Source organism: Equus asinus, unplaced genomic scaffold (genome assembly GCF_041296235.1).
Source record: "Equus asinus isolate D_3611 breed Donkey unplaced genomic scaffold, EquAss-T2T_v2 contig_1, whole genome shotgun sequence".
NCBI classification, from domain to species: domain Eukaryota; kingdom Metazoa; phylum Chordata; class Mammalia; order Perissodactyla; family Equidae; genus Equus; species Equus asinus.
Genome location: NW_027224738.1, coordinates 2,266,329 through 2,287,585, shown reverse-complemented (window position 1 = coordinate 2,287,585; position 21,257 = coordinate 2,266,329). Strand labels below are relative to the sequence as shown.

At 40.3% G+C, this 21,257-nt stretch overlaps 1 protein-coding gene across 1 annotated transcript in view; it reads left to right on the top strand.

Annotated features, from left to right (window-relative positions):
- Positions 1-20,669, top strand: part of LOC123284659 (serine/threonine-protein phosphatase 2A regulatory subunit B'' subunit beta-like) — a 55,626-nt gene extending 34,957 nt beyond the window's left edge. Inside the window, exons 3-4 of the mRNA XM_070503400.1 lie at positions 2,242-2,402; positions 20,032-20,669. Of these exons, the coding sequence (XP_070359501.1) occupies positions 2,242-2,370 (129 nt within the window). The 3' untranslated portion in view covers positions 2,371-2,402; positions 20,032-20,669. The remainder of the gene's footprint in view (positions 1-2,241; positions 2,403-20,031) is intronic.
- The last annotated feature ends 588 nt before the right edge of the window (positions 20,670-21,257 follow it).

The following is a 21,257-nucleotide window of genomic DNA, read 5'->3' as shown; positions in this document are numbered from 1 at the left end:
TTTTATAGTGACATGGATGCATAATAGAGCCCAGTAAACAAACAGAGTGACACACAGAGTTGGTATAGATCTCATAAGGGATGTTTGGCAATGAATATTTCAAGTGAGTACTTCCTTAGCATCTAGCCAAAACTGCTCTATGTCACCATGCCAATAACAGGGAGTTTGGTACTGTTAACTCTAGTAAAATAATCACTCTGATTGAAGCTGATAATAGATTTAAAATGAATTTACTTACTCTGAGAAAAGGAGCACGATTCATCATTTTAGTAACAATTATCTACTATCAACTTCACCCTAGTCAGCTCCATTTGGGCTTTGGCCTTTGACCTGGCAATCCATACAAGATGGAACAGCATTAAAACAATCAAAAGCAGACAAAGTTAAAAAAAATGAACTGCCATAATTTACTTCCATGTCTCATTACAAAATAAAGTCTCCATTTTAAAGTTAAATTTTACCCTTAGTCATCCAATCCTTAATCATTTATGGCAAAAAGATACTTGCTAACTTAAATTACTCTCTTTTCTGGTTCTGGTTTGATTTAAATTATGCTTAAAAGCCTCAAAACTTACTCATATTTCTCAGTGAGCACAAAGGAGAAATTTCATACTATATTTTCCAGGTATTAGAATCCTTGTTAATATGATGAACTGGAAATATTTGGAAGGGGTCAATGAAGAAACTAGAGTATTAAGATCTCTTCTCTCCTGTTTATGAAAAGATACTGCACAGCTTACTTTCTTAGCTTTGACAGTTTGCCTTCAAATCCAATGATTGTGCACTTGTCCTCTGTCCATAAGAAAATGGAGACCTGATCACAAAGCAAGGAAGAAATCCAGCAAGAGAAGGATTGATTAAAAGTGATAAGTTATTTATCAACTCTAAAATTCCTGAAGAAGCACAATCAGACTTCTTCTGTAGATTAGAAGCCACTTGCTTCTCCAAATCTCAGGGAAGATCTAGTGCTGAAGAAACGAGGCACAAAGTAAACAATATTCAGCGATGGCTATTGTCTAAGTAGAATAAAAAACTACTGGTGAATCGTATTATTTAACACAACAATGTGTGTCTTTTTCCCCCTACATATAACACTTTGTAAATAGCTGTTTACAGTTTAGACCAATGACTGGTGCCTTACATACTCTTGAGAAGCCAGATTAAATTCAGCCCCTTCCAAGAGGTCTTCTCTGATGTTCCTCCAAACAGAAACAATCTCGCCCTCCTCGAACACATACACACCATATTTTTCTGTATCTTTCCACCTTGAGCTACATTCTACTAATTTTGGTCACTTCCACCTTATCCTAAGGTCACATGCAGAGTAATCAAAGGTCTCTCAAATCAATGACATTCCTGAAGCAAACAAAAACAGGCGATATCTTGAGCTTTTATATTATTCAATTCTTATTTAAATCAGGAATGAATACACAGCCAACAAGAGACTACCTTGAAAAGAGCAAATCACCAGTGACTACCTAATTTACAAATCCAGCTGCCTGTGTTCAAACTTCATCCCCCTTAACTCATGGATCATTCTCTTCTTTAGATCACCCCTCCTCCAGCTTCTGTCCTGTTTTAGCTCTCCTGCCAATCTGACCTATCACTGGTACCTGACTTCTGCCCACTTGAAGGTGCTCTCTAGACCTCACTCTTTCACAATGTGTATATCTTTACTGGAGTGGTCTCATTTAGCCCTACAGCTTAAACCCCCATCCATACTCCCAATATCATATCCTAAATCCACCACTCAGCATGGATCTCCGTCCTGATTTTCAAATTTTTATTCCCAACTGCCTGTTATCCAGATGGCCCAAATGAGCTGCAGAAAAAGCAGGAAAAGCATTATCAATATGCACCCACTTAGGCATGTTCCTTTTCCTGGCTTCCACCCCTCTTTTAGCTGCAGCATAATTTATATGGTTGCTCAAACTAATTTATCTTCAGAATCATCTTATCTCCGACTCTTCAATTTCCTTCACCCCTCACCATCTGCTTGGTCCCCGTCAAATTTATCTCCTGAGATGTCTCACACCTGTTTCTTCCTTTAAGCCCACTGCCCCAGTCCCCTTATCCTGTCTCATCTATTCCATCACGACAGTCTCACTACAGTCTTCCTACCTATAAGTTCTTCCCCTTCCAGACTACGATCTTCCAGCCTAGGGTAATCTTCCTGAATTATTAATCTGATCATGGTACAAGCTCATGTATAAGCCTCTCTTGACTCTCCGCATCCGACAGGGTGGACGCCAGATCCTTCGCCCGGCCTTGCCCGTCCAGCCTGGCTCTGACTGCTTTGCTAGTTTTATCCCGTGTCAACCTACCTATGGCTGCACCGAGAGACCTCATCTCCATCTTCTGAACTATTAGGATGTCACTCCCAGCTCCTGCCAACTAGCTAAGTGAATAAAGGGACTACAGGGAAAGGGTTGTTTTAGTCATTTAAACTCTCAAATAATCGCTTCTTGGCCTCTTGGCTAAGATCAAGTATAATCTCTTAAAGAAAAGTCTGGTTAAGAACTATTCCTGAATATCAAGTTATGATACTAAATTTACCTTTTTTGGTTGGTGTGCTGGTATTCATGAAAGAAAAATAGTCTTATCATGTCTATAAACACCCACTATAAATGGTCATCGCTGAAGGTTTCTCAATTTTTTCAGTCGCTTTTCCTCTAGGTATTTCTGGAACATTTGTCTTCGTTGATCACTTAGAAGAGACTTTGCTGATCCTAAGCAGGGGGGAAAATAGCATATAAAACATTCAAATAAAAAGTTATCCAAATGTCTAAAATACCATTATCTAACTTCAACAGCTGCTAAGCAATACTTTCAGTAACTTCGTATTGATTCCTTAGCACGCTAACCACACAAGTCATTTCAACCCCTGTTCTTTCAAAATTTCTCTCCCTTTTGCCTTCTCTTGTTCACAAATTAACTGCTTGCCATCCCCTAGGCATCCATTACTTCACTTTTAAATTAATTAACTTCTATGATCACCCACCTCCAAGCTGACCTCCAACAATTCTCACCTCCTGGTAGTCATGCCCTTGTGTTGTCCCCTCCACACAGAATAGGGCTGAGCTGTGTCACCAAGAAAAGTGTGGGAATGATGGAGTGTGGCTTCCAAGACTGTATCATTAAAGACAGTGCAGCTTGGCCCTGCTCTCTCTCAGATCACTTGCGCTGGGGAAGTCAGTGGCCATGTGGAGCCTTAAGGAGATTCAGGCAGCCCTGATGGGGAGTTTTAGGCTGCTTAATTTTAAAACAGTTTATGATGAGGATTTTTAGGCTGGTTACTTTTAAAACTACAGATAAGAAGCAGGCTCCAAGGAGTGGAATTTGTTTGCCCTTTGATCAGAGGCAATTGCATTTGTAAAGGAAATCTTCATGCCTCCCTCTCTGGAATTTGTTTGCCCCTTGTTGGGAAAACATTTACATTTCTAAGGGAAACCTCTATCTGTGAAGATGCCTCCCTCTCTGAGCCAGGAGGAAGGGGGGATGGCCTTATCTTTGGAAACTGTCTGGCAACCTCATGTAACTGACCCCCCACCCCAAAATCCTCCTTTGTCTTTAGCCGAGGATAATATTTGAGCGGTGACTTCTGCCATTTACTCAATCCGGTTTGATTCTTATCTAAAAGTTGTGGGACCGCCAAATGGCCAGACCAAACGGGCACTAATAAAGAGATAACTCACACACCTATGCCTTAAATATTGGCCCCAACCCTCAGTTCGGGGCAGCGGCAGCAGCAGAAGCTCCGACTGCCCATGGGTCCTGTCCCCATGCTATTCCACACTATTCTCTAAATAAAAGAGCACTACTGCCAGATCTTGAGAGTCTAAGAAATCTTTCTTTCGACTCCTCGGCTCACCGACCCCGCGTCAGCCCTATGGAGACACCACATGACGAAGAACTAAGGCCTCCTGCCAAAAGCCAGCATCGACTTGCCAGTCATGTGAGTGAGTCATCTTGGAAACAGCTCCTCCAGCCTCAGTCAAGCTTCAGAGGCATCCCTGGATGACACCTTGACCTGTCAGATTCCTTATCTCCCACCTGTGATTCTCAACTCAGGTTTCTACTATGTATTTTCATGTTTATTTAAACTTGTTTGAAAAATGTGAGTGGCTACTATGTACCAGACATTTTTAGGAAGTAAGAATAAGAGAATTTCTGCCCCTGAAGGGCTCACAGTATCGTGGGGGAGATGAGCACAGTTTCAATTTGGTTTAGCATGGAATGAAGACTACGAGAATGCACAATCGAGAATCAGTATAAACCTGTCTGGGGAGGTCAGGAAAGGCTTGTCAGAAGAGAGAATACCCGAGAAGGTTTCTGAAGAATGAGAGTGCGTTTGCCCACTGGGTGAGGGTTTAAAATAATCCAGGGAGATGACTGCACAACTCAGTAAATTTACTAAACAAAAGGCATTTACTTAAATGGGTGAATTTTATGGTATGCAAATTCTACCTCAATAAAGTTGTTTAAAAGAAATAATCCAGGCAGAGAACAGAAGATGCGAAAGCTCAGATGATGAAGTGGTTAATCATCGATGAAACCCCTATATCCTCAACTTCCCTGAAGTTCCTCTTCCCTTCATCTCTTGATCTAACCGTAACCTGGCTCTCCCCTGAAGACAACGCTCCCCTAGTTGTCCTCTCAAGTGGTTGACTGTTTTCTTCTCCCACAAAGGTCATATCACTGGGCCTGAAGCGGGCCGGGGTGGGGGGTGGTCCCTCATTGCTGTTTCTCAATTATTTCTTCCTCTTCACTAAAACAGCCCAGCTTTATATTTCACATCATCAGACCATACTAGACAGCACCCTGACTTGCCATCTATAGATGGCAAGTTCTTCTCTCAGTATTTTACAACTTAGTAAATGGCCACTCCATTTTTTTAGTTGCTCAGGCCAAAACCCTTAGAACCATCCTGACTTTTCTTTATCAACCTACATCCACTCTATTAGGAAATCCTATTGGTTCAAACTTCAAAATGTAACCAGAATGAAACCACCCAGGGTTGCCGTTCCCACTGTGGTCAACCATGAGCTAAATTATTGCAGTTATCTCCCAGCTGGTCTTCTGGAGGCCATGCTGGTCACCCTACCATCCGTAAGTGATGCTTTAAAACATAAAGCAGATTATAAACACACTAATCCAATAATGGCTTCTCATGTCACTCAGAGTAAAGCTGGTCTCCCTGTAAAGAAGGCCCTTGGGCTGCATATTTCACTGGTCCTGGAAAATGACAAAATTGAAGCAGTGAACATTTAAACAACTTGAGACCTGATTTAGCTACAAAACTTCTATTTTAATGTCCCTTATCAATTAATCTTGTCAACACTTATCTTATTCAAACTCCAGAAGTCAGAACTTACAACACTCCACAAGCGAATGGAACTTTCACAGCCCTTACCTTAAATAGGAAGTATTTAGTCATAGAAAATATCAAGTTATTTAGAATGGTATTTCAAAACTCCATTCTTCTGGTAAGTTTTTTTTTTTTTTTTTGATGTGGAAGATTGTCCCTGAGGTAACATCTGTTGCCAAAGCTTCCTCTATTTTGTTTGCTGGATGCTGCCACAGGCTTGAGGAGCAGTATGTAGGTCCACGCCCAGGATCCGAACCCACAAACCTCGGGCCGCAGAAGCAGAGTATGTGAACCTAACCACCACACCACCCAGCTGGCCCCTGGTCAAGGATTTTTTAACCTCAGGTATTAAACCAACTTTTTTCCCCTCTTCAAAGCAGTTAAAATTACAATAGCTCTTTACTTACTTTGCCTCACACTCATCTCTTCTGGAATAGGCTCTTGAGATGTCTCCTCTAATTCAAGATTTCTACCTTCCAAGGTTGGAAGGTTGACATCCGTCAAACCAGAGTGTCTTTTTCGTTCATATTTATCATATCTGTCTGCTTTCTGAGAGAGAAAACTCTCCTCAGCAATTTTAGTTCTAATCATCTCAATACTTAAATCCTTTCTCAGTTGACTGGCAAAATGTGATGCAGCCATCCTGCCAGGGAAAAGAAAGGTAGACAACTTATATAGATTTTCATATTATTTAAAAAATTAAGATTCCAGTTCACCTCCTGCCCCACCTCAGAGCATTCTGAAATAAAAAATTTTCAGTACAAAATGGAATAAATATACGACACTGCAGAGTGGGAAGAAAGTTATCAAAAGATAGTACGATCTATTTTGGGCTTCTACATAGGGCCTTGCTTGACAGATGAAGTGAAGCCCAGGAAGCTGTGGGCCATAACACAAACAAGAGGCTCTAGGCTCACCGCACAGCATTACAAAGTGACAAGAGTGAAGGAAAGGAGAGAATAGGGAAAGTAAGTGAAGGACAGTATACAGAATCGTTTCCTAACCTTTCCCTGTGATGAAGGCAGGCAGCCTGGCATTTTTTCTCAAGCCAAAAAACAAAACAAACCAAACACACGAGATGCCTATTAGACAGACAGGGATGATAAGCAGGCAGTTGGATATACAAGATTGAGCAAAAGATGGGATTTTAGAAGAACTACCATGGTGATACAGAAGGATAACCATAGTTTGCCATTTGAGGGCATAATGAAATTATTTTCGGCCATGTGAAAAATCATATTGTTTACCTGGCCCATACTCTTTTCTTAGAAAGATTCTTGAGAACGTGTTCAAGCAAAACAAGGGAGAAGGACAACAAACAGGATGCCATGTGTTCCAGGAAATCCTTCATTCAAATGAGGAAAAGAATAAAGGAAAGTGGAAAGTCTAAGGGAGTCACCTATGCAGCTGGTATAGAAAAGAACCAAGCCCAATGGGAGAAAGATGACTGATTCTCCACAAGTGTTGCTGGCTCAAAAGAAAAAAAAAAGAAAGAAAAAGGGGAAGGTCTGCAATAGGAAGATAGAAAAGTTCTAAGCACACTATACTCTTCAACAACAAGAATAACTGAGACAGTCCACTAGAAAACTCCAGATAAAAGAAAAATCTGCACAAGAAATGCAACCCATTAAAATGTTACATGATTTTAAGCAATCAACAGAGTATATAAAAAATGAGAATTCTTCTGACCTGGATGCTAATAACATTCTCCTGTAAGAGCCCAGGGGAAGTGACAAAGGACTCTACTTTTCAGTAAGCATGCTCCTCTACTATTTGACTTGCCACCTCCTGCAAGTATTAATGTGCTAAATGTTAAACAATAAACCATTAGTTATTTTAAAATACTGCATAGGACTATGCTCCACAAAGAGAGACAGGGTGTGTGCAAAAGCTCGAGTTAATAGTAAAGGCGTGTTTAATTGTCACCTAAACCAGCACAGGTGGTTAGTGTCATCGCTGTTACACAGGTGAGGGAGAGAACTGCCAACAGGCGCTGGAGCTGGGATCTCAAGCCCCGCAGCCTGGCTCTTCACATACAGGACATCTAAGTTCCCCTCTTGGCTGAGTGGAGTTTCTTCCAGCTTGAAAGTCTAGAATGCCTTCGTCTTGCTTGCCTAGAGGTTCCCAACCAGGGCGGGTTTAGTTGTCGCTGGCTCTGGGAGCAGCTACTGGAATTGAAGGTCGGGGCCAAGGATGCTAAGCATCGTCCCGCCCCAGAGGCCAATCACGGCCCAGTGGTGAAACGCTGACTGCTGCATAGATTATGGCAACAAATACTTACTCTTCTGGAGGACGGAGCCATCGGCTGCGGGAAGGACAGGTAAGTGGTCCTAGAGGAGCCTCCCCCAAGCGGCGTCCAGCTCGCCACTGCCCACCTCAGACCCTTCCAGACCTTCTAGGAGGAGGCGAGCCAGCGCCCTTCCTCCAGCTCCCAGCACTCACCTTCCTCAGGCAGCCTGTCGCGTGAAACCTCAGTCAAACCAAAAGGAAAGGAACGCTCCCTGTCTGGAGAGCCGCCGCCGCCGCCTCGGAGCAGTGCCGCCTACACCTGAGCCGCCCAGAATCCGAACTTCCCACACCCAGCCTCTGATTGGAGGGCCTTTGAGCAACCCCTGCGGGAAAGGGGCCCGCCCCTTCTCTCCCACGAGGCTTGCGATTGGTTCTCTCCCTGTGCTATTCGAACTGATTGAAAGGTGAACGCACGGTTCAAAGGATGGGCGGGTACGACGGGATTATGCCTGAGGGGCGGGGCCGGGGCGCAGGTGAGGCGTTAGGGTCCCTAATCCGACCGGAGCTCCAGGGCCCCAGCATCTGAGGAAAAATGAAAGCGCTCCTCGGAGCAGAAGGGATTCACTGTTTGCAGGGCTTTTTAACGTCCTTATTTAGTCACACAAATACAGCTCAGCTTATTGGAACGTTTTCTTCACTTAATATTTTTTAAAAAGGGTTTACTACCGCAGATTTCTCCTTACATCGCTTAGCGTTACTTTCCAACATCGCCAGGCTTTTTTTTTCCCATCCGCTTTTTATTGAGGTAAAATTTAAATACCGTGGAAAGGATTGATCTTTTAGTGTGTGATTTGATGAGTTTTGCTAAACGTAAACAGCTGTGTAAGCACCACCCAATCGGGATACAGAGTATTTCCATCACTGAGAGTTCCCTCATCCCCTTTCCAGGCGCCCACTGTTAGGCAGCCAACCTCTGCTCTGATTTCCATCACCACACACATAAAGGGGGTAGGTCCTCTCCCAGGTGGGCCTTCTTTCTCTAACCATGCTTTCCAGATCCATCCCTACTGTTGCGTGATCAGGAGTTGGATTTTATTGCTGAAAAGTATTCCATCGAATACTTTGTCTACCCATTCACCCATTGCTGGACATCTGGATTGTTTCCGTTTTTAGCGATTATGAATAAAGTTGTGTGGAAATTAATAAATAGAAACTTCATTAAATTGGAGTCTTGGGGCCCAAAGGCAGAGCTCTCACACCCTACCTTCTAGCAGAGCCCAACAGGAAGAAGACAGACTTCTTCTTGACCAAGAAGCTCAGCCAATGAGAGACTATCACAACTCAGCTAGTGAAACGCTGCTATACCTCTGGACTCCATGTTTACAATGGCCGTCCCAACTTGCTCTTCCTCCCAGAATAGAGTTTCTCCTCCATGCTGCTAGCGACTTGCACCTGGCTCGAGATGGTTTCAGACTTTGAACTGCAATTCTTTCCTGGTCCCCCATAAACCCATTTTTGCTGGAGAAATAACTGACTGTCTGTTTAAGGTCAACAGTTGCTATAAACATTCTTGTACAAGTCTTTTTTGTGGGCATGTTTTATTTCTCTTGGGGAAATATAGATGTGGTATTTCTGGGTCATTCTGGGTATGCTTAACTTTATAAGAAATTGCCAAGCAGTTTTCCAAAAGAAAGCTGGCACATTGTTAGGAACAGAGAGGGTCATGGTGCAATGATAAAACATTCTATTCGCCAAGCTAGAGCAATTTTAAACATGTATGGAGCTAATAAAATAGGCTCACTATTGATGAAGCAAAAATCTACAGAACTACAGAGAAAAAATGATGAATCCGCCGTTATCGTGAGTGATTCAACACACCTCTCTCAGCACTGATTGACCAAACAGACACAATTCAGCAACGATATAAAGAAGATCTCAACAAAAGAATTAACCAACTTGACCGAATGGACATTCAATAATCAGAGAACACATATTTTCCTTGAGCACGTATGGAGGAGTTACAAATGATCACACACTAGGCCATGAAGAAAACTTCAACAAACTGCATAGACTCAAGAAAGTTAGAAATTAAAAGCGAAAAATAAATTTAAAATCCCTGTGTAGTAACTTCTGGGTTTAAGATGAAACTTATGATGGAAAATGTAAATGTCTAAAACCAAAAGATAATGAAGAAGCAAATCAAGACTAGTGGGATTAGGTGCTTTGAAAGGAATTTTGAAAGAAATTTTAAATGCTTATATTAGAAAAGAAGAAAATCTTAAAATTAATATGTGTCCCTCTTAAGAAATTAGAAAAATAATAACTGAGTAAAGTCAAAGAAAATAGAAAGATAGTAAAAGAAAGTACACAAACCAGTGAAATAGAAAGTAAAGATACAATAAGAAAATCGACAAAGTTAAAACTTCATTCTTTGAAAAAATTAAAATAGATAAAACTCTAGCAAGATTGATCAAAAAAAGAAGACACAAACAGTATCATGAATGAGAATACACAAAGGGGACTATATGCGTTACTTATTCCTTTGTAGCAGATTACCCCAAAATGTGCAGCATAAAACAACCACCATTTTATTTGCTCTTGATTCAGTGGGTCAGGAATTTGGGCAGACCTCAGTGGAAGAAGTCATCTGTGTTTCATGTCTGTGTTCTCAGCTGGGTTGGCTCAAAGGGCCAGGCACTGGCTGGGATGGGTATTGATCCCCTTTCTAATTCTCTCTTCTCATTCTCCCACTAGAGTGAGAGAATCCACGGCCGTCTCGCTCATCTTTGTGGACCCAGTTGCTGACTATCAAGTGGGGCCATTCTCTCCCTTTGGTTAGGCTTTCCTTCCCCAGCAGATTCTCCATTTGGTCTCTCTTGGACTTCTTTGCCTGGTAGCTGGGTTCCTTCTTGGCATATGTGGAAAGCCTCATAAGACCTCGATTTGGAAGTTCCATATTGGCAGAGGAGAAAAACAAGAGCTGGAGGTAAAGGAACTTGCCCACCTTCTGAAGGAAAGTAGACTGTGAAGAGGGCACTGAGTCTGTGTGCTTGCCTGTGCCATCTTGCACTCTCTCTTATTCAGGATGATGTGTAGTTTTACATGAAGTTTAGATCTCAGGAGTAAATATATAGTGTAGTGTGCACTGATAGAGATTACATACAGGAACTTTGATGGAATTTAGCAGGGTGCTGGAATATATCTTTAAAGTGGTTTTACTGTACCAGAGGACATGATTTTTTTTGCGACTCTGATAAAGAAATATTTTGAATGATTTCTTCTTTTGAAAGACGGCGTGCTCATTACCATTGCCTTGTCACTCTTGCTAATTTTTGTTAGTGTTTCCTTCTAGTCGTTTCTCAAGTATTTCTTTTTGGCTAAATTATTTGTTTATCTATATAAAGCTAAGGGGGTTTGTTTTTCGGTGTGGATTTTTTAGCAGCTCTTCCTAATATGGGAAGGAATTTAATAGTGAATTTTTAAAGTAAAGGCCTAGTGCCCATAGGCACATTTTAATGTGTGAATTCTTTATTAAGTATGTCTTATAAATGTTGATGAGGCAGTGTGTTAAAATAGTCATTTATTTTTAACTAACCTAATTTTTGTTAGAAAAGGATTGCATCATTAAAAAAATTAAAATAAAAAAGCTTAAAATGAAAATAACAAAGTCTCCCTCCTCTTCCCAGTTTTCTCCTCTTCTCCCTAGGCCCTAACTCATTTCCCAGAAATCACCTCTGTTAATAGTTTTTAGTTTAGTTTTATATCATATTTCTTCAAGTTTTATCAAGTTTATACAGAATCTATTGATATTCCACTCTGAGGGACTAAGAATTTATCATGATTTAACTCCCCTTCCACCTCTGGATTATATTGTTTATATTTTTATTTTCTAGTCATTGCCTTATTTACTCTAAATAGCATATATAAATGTTTAATTCTTGATTTATCAAATTTACTATGGATTCAGTATCCACAATGAAAGGCAAGAACACTACCCTTCTACTCCTCTTCTCTCTAGTTACCTCCCTATTGTTCTCAGTTATGTTAATATTGTCTGAAAAATACTGTGTGATCTTAATTCATGTTTCCCCTTTTCCATTTTTCCATTCAAGCAGTAACATGCTGTGAATTTTATTGCCTCAGGAGAGGCACAGGGCAGGGAGGAGGGCAGAGTTAGCCAGTCAAATGTTTGCCTGTTTTACTTGTCCACACACCTGAGCTCAGCGAGGAGCACACGACGTTCAGGAGGACGCAGGGGCCCTGGAGGAGCAGGGGCAGGAGAGGCTCCCCCGTCGGAGGTCCGCGAGGGCCGGAGCGGTGCTGAGAAGCTACGTGGGAAACAAACACTGCTCCATGGTGGAGCCCTAGGAGGGGCAAACCTCAGAAAAGGTAGTGGTGTCAGCTATTTGGGGAAAGCAGGACCCTAGCACAGGGTTCCAACCTCAGCTGAGACTCCCATGCCGCGCGTGGAGCCCCAAAGGAGCAGAGATCTGCTGCGCTGCAAAGAGTCATTCATGGAGGCTCCCGGTTACCCGGGTGTGCAGATCACTGAAGCCTGGGGGGCGCCCTTCTCTCTGAATATTTGGCAACTGCATACCTTGGTGGGACCCCAGGAGGGCAGAGAAAGCCCAGGAATGTCTGTGGTTACATTTCCCATCAAGCAGGTCTTATGAGAGAGGTAGAGGGAGAAAGAGAATATTTCCCAGAGGTGGAAATTAAACTGAAATGTAGAAAATAAAGTGATATTTCTTATACACTTGAATTTGTTGGCTGAGATACCCTGCCACGTAATCTTTAAATTGCCAAGATTTATGAGATTTACTTGCTGTTCTGTAATATAATTATTAAATCTTCTGTGCTTTTGACATTGTTTGACACCCAAAAGTGAAAACCAATACACGGCATGTACAATATTAAGATTACATAAGTATTATTCACCGCAAACCAAACATTGCGATTGAACTAATTTAGAAGGAAACTGAAGGCTACGACATTAAAAGTTTGCTGCTTAAATTTTTCTTTTATTTTTTCTGGTTGTACTTAGTTGCCACCATTATGTACAATCTGATGTCTTGGTTTCCCATTTTTGGCCTGAAGAACTTCAAGTAATTGTTTTCTCGTGGGGACACTGAATGGTAACTTTTTAATTTCCAGATGTCTTCATTTTATCCTGATGCTTAATTAACAATAAGGCTAAATTCAAAAAGTCTTTCCCTAGACCTTTGAAGACATTACTGCACTTTCTTCTATTTTCTTACTTTTGTCTACTTGCTCTAAAATAGATCGAGAGAGGTGAACTGAAGGCTCCATCTCTAGTGGGTTTCTATTTCTCCTTGCATCTCCTACAGTTGTTGCTTGATCGATATTGATGCTATGTTATTTGGTGCAGAGATTTTATACCTTCATTGCAAATTCCCCCTTTAATATTATAAAGTATCTTGTTTTAATGCTTTTTTGGGTCTAAATTCTGACATTACTACAAGTCTGGCTTTGGTTTTTCTCTCAGGCCCAAATACTCTCACGAGGAAGCATCTTGAGGGAACTCCACTGATGGTTGCTCCACAGCCAGCTCCTCCCTTTGAATCCGCTGATGCTGAGCCTAGAGCTTATCTGAGGCTTCCTAGAAAGAACCTGGCTTGGCTTTGGTGTCCTGAGATGCAATTTCTTCTCTTTTGATTTTTACAGGAAATTTCAACCCATTTGCTTTCTATTTTCCAGGTAGTCCTCAAAATTTCTGGCACACTGACGAGACTGTAATCGTTTTCTACAGATATAGTTCTGTGATTTTGAAAAGTATCTGTGTTGGAATTTCAGTGGGAGATGAGAGAGTGGGGATTAATCATGTGTCACAGCGTACATCTTGACCTGGAATCTTTCCTGCAAGAGATTCTCAATTGTAAGCTCCACATTTATAGAAATAAAACATTGTTCAGTGCCCATCCACTTTCTTCTTCCCTCTCTTCCTCTTCAACATGTATTGCATGTGCACACAAAATCATTTCATTTAACACGTGAATACTTTTCCTTAAGATTCACTAAAACTCTCAGTGCTTGAGTTCTCTTTCCTTCCCATGCTGAAAATGTAAAATACTGGAGAGATCTGTCTGAACAACGTATCTCTAGTGAGCATTCAGAAATTTCACATGGTTTCCTTTGCTGTGCAGAAGCTTTTTAGTCTGATGTAGTCCCACTTGTTCATTTTTTCTTTAGTTTCCCTTGCCCGGACAGACGTGTGACTTGAAAATATGCTGCTAGGACCGACGTCAAAGATCGTACTGCCTATGTTTTCTTCCAGGAGTTTCATGGTTTCAGGTCTTACATTCAAGCCTTTAATCCATTTTGAGTTGATTTTTGTGCATGGTGTAAGGGAATGATCTTTCATTCTTTTGCATGTGGCTGTCCAGTTTTCCCAACACCATTTATTGAAGAGACTCTCTTTTCTCCATGGTATGCTCTTGGCTCCCTTGTCGAATATTAGCTGTCCATAAATGTGTGGGCTTATTTCTGGGCTCTCGATTCTGTTCCCTTGATGTGTGTGTCTGTTTTTGTGCCAGTACCATGCTGTTTTGGTTACTGTAGCTTTGTAGTATATTTTGAAATCAGGAAGTGTGATACCTCCAGCTTTGTTCTTTTTTCTCAGGTGTTCTTTGGCTATTCAGGGTCTTTTGTTGTTCCATGTAAATTTTAGGATTCTTTGTTCTATTTCTTTGAAAAATTTTGTTGGAACTTTGATAGGGATTGCATTGAATCTACAGATTGCTTTAAGGAGTATGGACATTTTAATGATGTTGATTCTTCAAATCCAAGAGCATGGAATATCTTTCCATTTCTATGTGTCTTCTTTGGGTTCTTTCATCAATGTTTTATAGTTTTCGGTGTACAGATCTTTCACCTCTTTGGTTAAGTTTATTCCTAGGTATTTTATTCTTTTGATTGCAATTGTAAGTGGGATTGCATTCTTAATTTCTCTTTCTTCTGCTTCATTGTTAGTATGTACAAACGCAACTAATTTTTGTACATTGATTTTGTTTCCTGCGACTTGACTGTATTCCTTTATTGAGAAGATATTTGCAAACCATATACCAGATAAGGGGCTGGTATCCAAAATATACAAAGAACTCATACAGCTCAACAAGAAAACCAACAATCCAATTAAAAAATGGGCAAAAGATCTGAACAGAGATTTCTCTAAAGAAGATACACAGATGGCAAACAGGCATATGAAAATGTTCTCAACATCATTAGTTATCAGGGACATGCAAATCAAAATTACAATGAGGTATCACCTCCCTCTGGTCAGAATGGCTATAATTAACAAGACAGGAAACAACAAATGTTGGAGAGTATGTGGAGAGAAGGGAACCCTTGTACACTGCTGGTGGGAGTGCAAACTGGTGCAGCCACTATGGAAAGCAGTATGGAGTATCCTCAGAAAATTAAGAATAGATCTACCATATGATCCAGCTATTCTGCTGCAGGGTATTTATCCAAAGAACTTGAAAATACAAAAGCATAAAGATGCATGCACCCCTATGTTCATTGCAGCATTATACACAATAGCCAAGACTTGGGAGCAAACTAGGTGCCCATCAAGGGATGAATGGATAAACAAGATGTGGTATTTATACACAATGGAATACTACTCAGCCATAAGAAATGATGAAACATGGCCATTTCTGACAACATGGATGGTCCTTGAGGGTATTCTGCTGAGTGAAATTAGTCAGAGCGAGAAAGTCAAATACCGTATGACCTCACTCATAAGTAGAAGATAAAAGCAATGACAAACAAACACATAGCAATGGAGATTGGATTGGTGGTTGCCATAGGGAAAGGAGGGGAGGGCAAAAGGGGTGATTAGGCTGACATGTGAGGGGATGGACTATAATTAATTTTGGGGTGGTGAACAGGATGTAATCTACACAGAATTCGAAATATATTATGATGTACATCCAAAAGCTATATAATGTTATAATCCAATGTTACTGCAATTAAAATATAAATAAATAAATAAATTTCAGAGTGTATATATATATATATATATATATTTTTTTTTTTTTAGGCAGATTAGCCCTGAGCCAATCCCCCTCTTTTTGCTGAGGAAGACTGGCCCTAAGCTAACATTCATGCCCATCTTCCTCTACTTTATATGTGGGATGCCTGCCACAGCATGGCTTGCCAAGTGGTGCCTTGTCTGGACCCGGGATCCGAACAGGTGAACCCTGGGCCGCTGAAGTGGAGGGTGCAAACTTAACCACTGTGCCACTGGGTATATTTTAAGAGACATTGCTGTTATGTAGCCATTAGAGAGTGGCATAATTCTGAGGGGAATCACAGCAATTTGTGGTCAGAATACAGAGCAGTATACAGAATACATTATAGTAATAAAAAATATATCAATAAGTTCAAAGTTTTGAATAAATTGCTTGCATGTAACTTTATTCTTATACTTTCTACACATCACCAGGTTCAAGGCATTTTACAGCTAGTGGGTGATAATATTTGCAATAAGTCAGTTTTTTCTTTATATGATAAATACACAAGCAGAGAGTTATATGTTCAATTTAACTATAAAGACATGTGATGTTACTATCTGCCTGATCTTAAATCCTCCTTTTGGAAGATAAATATTTTTTTATTTAATAGAAACATTAGTTCATCTACTTTGTTAGCCCCATCAGCATCTGTATTATCACTTTTCCTTTTGGAAATCGAATGGCTTGAGCCCTTCTCTAAAGGAACCACTTAGCATTGTGCAGACTCACCATGTGGTGCACCTGAAAGCCCAAAACCCATCATCATACAGACTTGTATTGGGCATGTCCAAAAATTTAGACAGACAGCTATCTTGTAGGTAGCAACAGGAAATAAAAGAGCTGCAAGACAGTCATAGTAAAAGGATGCTGGAAACGTTCTAGATCTTGATCTGGGTGATGGTTACACAGGTATATACATATGTAAAAATTCATCAAGATATATATTTAAGATTTGTGCATTTTACTATATGTCTGTTATTCCACAATAAAAAACAATTTGTGAATATAAATGAGAACCAATTTATATAAGCCTCTAAACTTTGCCCAATTATTGAATATAGCAACAGAAATTTTCAGAGGAGTACTAAGTATTAGAAATTTCCCTAAACGGTATGAAACTATTTTATGGTAGTTATTTTAGTTTCCTGCAATAAATTTAAAACATTCTAAAATTTTCAACTTAAGTTAAAACTGTACCATCAACCGCACAACAGTACAATGGATGGATAATCATGGGTATGATCACATTTTGGAACACTGTGCAGCAATGACAAGTAAGGAAGCACAGCGGCACTCATAAACATGGATAAACCTCACAAGTGCAAGGTTGGGTGAAAGAAACAAGTCACAAAGAAACTATCAAAGGTAGTCAAAAGGAGCTATATCGTTATGCATGCTTACACAGGTGGCAAACCTAAAGAGATGCCAGAGAATGATGAAAAAAGCCAGTCGTTACCCCTCAAGGGAGGGAGGAGGATGCTGATATAGGAAAGAACCACAGATGGCGCTAAGGTACTGGCATCGTTCTGCTATGTTTCTTCACCTGGGGGGTGGTTACACACGGGTTTACTTTAGGATTGCTCTTTAAGTATAAAAGAGCCATACTAACAAGTAAAAATCCAATAATCAGCTATTTCATGGTCCAGAAAGCCCAGGGGTTTACCCTTTGGGAAACTGAAAGTAGTTGCAGGTAGCCGGCATTATGTGTAGAGTTGCCAGATTTAGCAAATAAAAATAAGAAATTACAGCAAATAAAAACACTGGATGCTCAGTTACATGTGAACTCTGATAAACAATGAATAATCTTTTAGATAAGCATACCCCATGTAATATCTGGTCCCATGCAATATCTGGGACATACACGTACTGAAAAATAATGCGCTGTTTATCTGAAATTCACACATTACTGAGCATCCTGTATTTTATCTGGCAACCGTAAATATGTGGCAAGCTGCACAGGCAGAAGCAGTTCTCGGTGGCCCGGTGAGGGGAGTACCCAAAGGAGGGCCAAGGAAAGGGAAGAGAAAGAAGAAGAAAAGTCTTAAATTAGCCTGACCCTAAGCTATTTGAACAATAGAGTAAGTGAATTAGCTGAGTTCAACCATTATTGCAATAGTTCAGGAGTAATGAATTCACACAATGTATCAAATAATTTCTATCAACAAAAAGCAGTATCAGCAAATGTTTAAAAGAGCCATCAGTGTTTCTCCTAAAAATTGTGTCTCTCTCACTACATCAGCCTCTCTTCTGATCACTTGGGATGAAAATATTGTGAAAGATAGCCTTGAGGATGCTCATTCTGTGACTAAGTTTTCTTAATCTGTAGACAGTGATTAGGAGTCAGGTTGCAATGTAGGTTGTTTCATCTTGTTTTTATTCTACAAATATTATCTGACCACCTATCATGTTCCAGGAACCCGTCTTAGACCCAAAGGACAGATAATGAGTGACACAAACATAGTCCCTTCCTGTGGAGCTCAGAGTCTAGGCCCTAGTGGACTATAAAATAGATAGATAGATAGATAGAAAGATAGATAGATAGATAGATAGACAGACAGATAATTACATGCCCTTGGGAAAACATTATCTAGCAATAGTGGATATTTGCTCTTTGCTGCCCAGCATCCCTCTTTCTTTTGGGAAACCATCCAGACTCCATTTTATGTTAATTTGTTTGCCTGGAATTGATCCACAAGCCCGTTGCCACGATTGATGATGTTTGATTCAAAGATTGGTATACAATCCAATTAGAACTGATGAACCCTTGAGAGCCAGTAAGTAGAGGCTTCTGGAAAAGGGAAGCATTCCCCCCTGCCTTTGGTAATGGATAGGGGAGCTATCCAGATGATCAGGGCCATCAGGTACACACCCCTAGAGGACACCATTCACATACGCAAAAGATGAAGTCATGACCCAGGAAAAGCATCCTGGTGACATTGCAGAGCCGTGATTCAAGATGAACTGAAACTCCCCCCAGATTTTTCAGTTACATTAAGCCAACAAATCCACCCACTTCTTAGAGCAGGTTGAGTTTCCGTTTTCCGTCATTTGCAGCATAGAGTCCTAACTGATGCAATAAAAGTCTAAGAGGAAAGAAAAGGTTTCTTGCCTGTTCCCAACCTCCAGTTTCATGCCCCGGAGGTAATCACTGTGATGCTGCGTTCAGACATTTGGGTGCACACGTATGTATAACGCATGCCTTTCATGCAAATCGAATTGTATTGTATACATGGTTCCACCACTTGCTCATTCTAAACTTATGTTGTATTGTGGAGATCTTCATTTGTTGATACAGACTATTCGGCAATTGGATGTATCATCATCAATTTGATCTGTCTTCCACTGGTGAAAATTTATTTTCTCTTCAATTTTTTACTATGATAAACAATACCTTTATACATATATCTGTGTGCATTCATGCAATTATATCCAAAGGGAAAAAACCCTAGAAATGGAATTGGTCTTTCAAAGGGAATGTAAAAAATGTTGCCTTCCAGAATGATTATACCAATACAGTCTTCTCAAAAACACATGAGAATGTTTCTTCTCCACCATTAGTAACACTGTGTTTTGCCAAATATAAGAAATTTTGCCAATATGATAGTGAAAAGCAGTATTGTTTTCTCAATTTGCATTTGTTTGATGAGTGTATACACACACATAGACACACATGGAGAGAGATTCATATATATTTAGGCTATATATTTTATAAATTCATTAGCTATTTTTCTATAAATTCCCCATTCATATCCTCCACAGATTTTTCTCTTGGGTCATTTATCTTGTCCTTATTGATTTGTCTTTACATATCAGGAAAATAGACCCTTTTCTCATACATGTTCCTTTTTTTTTTAAGTATGCTTTTCCTTTTTTTTTGGTGAGCAAGAGTGGCCCTAAGCTAACACCTGTTACCAATTTTCCTGTATTTTTTTTCTCCCCAAAGCCCCAGTACGTAATTGTATATCCTAGTTCCAAGTCATTCTAGTTCTTCTATGTGGGATGCTACCGCAGCATGGCCTGGTGGGCAGTGTGTAGGTCCACACCCAGGATCCGAACCAGCAAACCCCAGCCTGCCAAAGATGAGCACATGAACTTAACCTCTCGGCCACAGGGCCCACACCCATACATGTTCTGAATATATTTTTCCAAGTTTGTTGTTCACCCTTCAGCATTGCTTTGTTTCTTTATCATTTTTTTAAGTATAACATTTCAAGTGTACAGAAAGCAGGAGAGAATTATATAATAGCACCTATATGTCCACCATCCAGTTTTAAAATGTTACCGTGATTTTGCAATATTTGCTTCACCTTTGTTTTTTAAAGAATAAAATGTTACAGGTACAGCTGAAGCTTCTCTTCCACTCTCACTGATGCCGTTCTTCTCCACGTCTCCCCACAGGTGACCACCACCTCGAAGGTGACGTGCATCATTTGTGGAGACCCTTTGTACACCTGAAAACCCCCTCACATGCACCAAAGGTTTAAATATTTTCCTGTGTCTTTTAGAAGAAAAAAAGACAGCAATAATGAATTGTCTGTGGACAGTTGTTCTCAAGTAAGCCTTCCCGGGATCTGCAAGCATCTTTCCAAGAGAGACCAGGTTCACATCGTTGCAACAGTGAGGCTCGCAAAGTTCCCGTGAGAAGCTGTTCACAAACTGTGCCACCTTCTGACTGATGTTGCTAATAAAGAACAGAGAAGAATCTGCCCGTCAAACTTGCCTCAAAGGAGGTCGTTGAGTTGCGATTGGATATATTATATATTATACAATAATTTATTTTGACCCTAGGAGAGGTTCATTTGAAAAAGGCCATAATACCTCTTTCTGCCCACTTTGGAGCAGATTTTAGCTGGGGTCAAAGCTCTAACGTCTGCCTCTATGAAAGGTTGCAGGCAGAGGGCCTGGGGCGTTCCTATCTGCTCGGGCACATGAAAAATGAAGACATTTCCTGAGGAGGCTGATGGAACCAATGTGCTCATGTCTGAACGTTTTTGCAGAAAGAATTAAAGGACGGTAAAAGAAACTTCTGAATACTCTCTAGTCTTTGGATATTCTGAAACTTCTACCTCATTGCTTATTTTTAAAAGAACCCAAATTGGGCTTGGCCTAAACAAGGGAGTCACCTGTGATTTTGACAACACCTTAAACAATACACTCCCATGGTTTTATACTTTTTCACAGATCTGTTTCTTTAAAAAATGTATATATATAATTTTTTAAAATTATAAAGTTTCTATAAATTGCACCAGACTGTGCATATCATTCTGCAATTCAGCATGGTTATTCACTATGACTTCAAAATTTATCCATGTGGATGCATATAGATTGAGATTATTCCTTTTAACTACCGAATAGTAGTCCCTTTTATGAATATATTTTTCTATTTTAAAATTAATAAACATTTAGATTATTCCTTTTTCCTTTAGTAAAAACAATGCTGCATTGACATATCTCCTTGTGCACGTGTCCAAGGATTTCCCTAGTGTGTCTGTCTACAAGGGAGGCTGTTGGTTTGTGAGTCCTGCACCCTCCTTACTGGCTATTGTAAAGTGTTCTTCAGCGTGGTTGTCTCCTAGAGTTCATACTTTTCCCTAGTAGTAAGTGAGGATTCCTCTTACCCACAT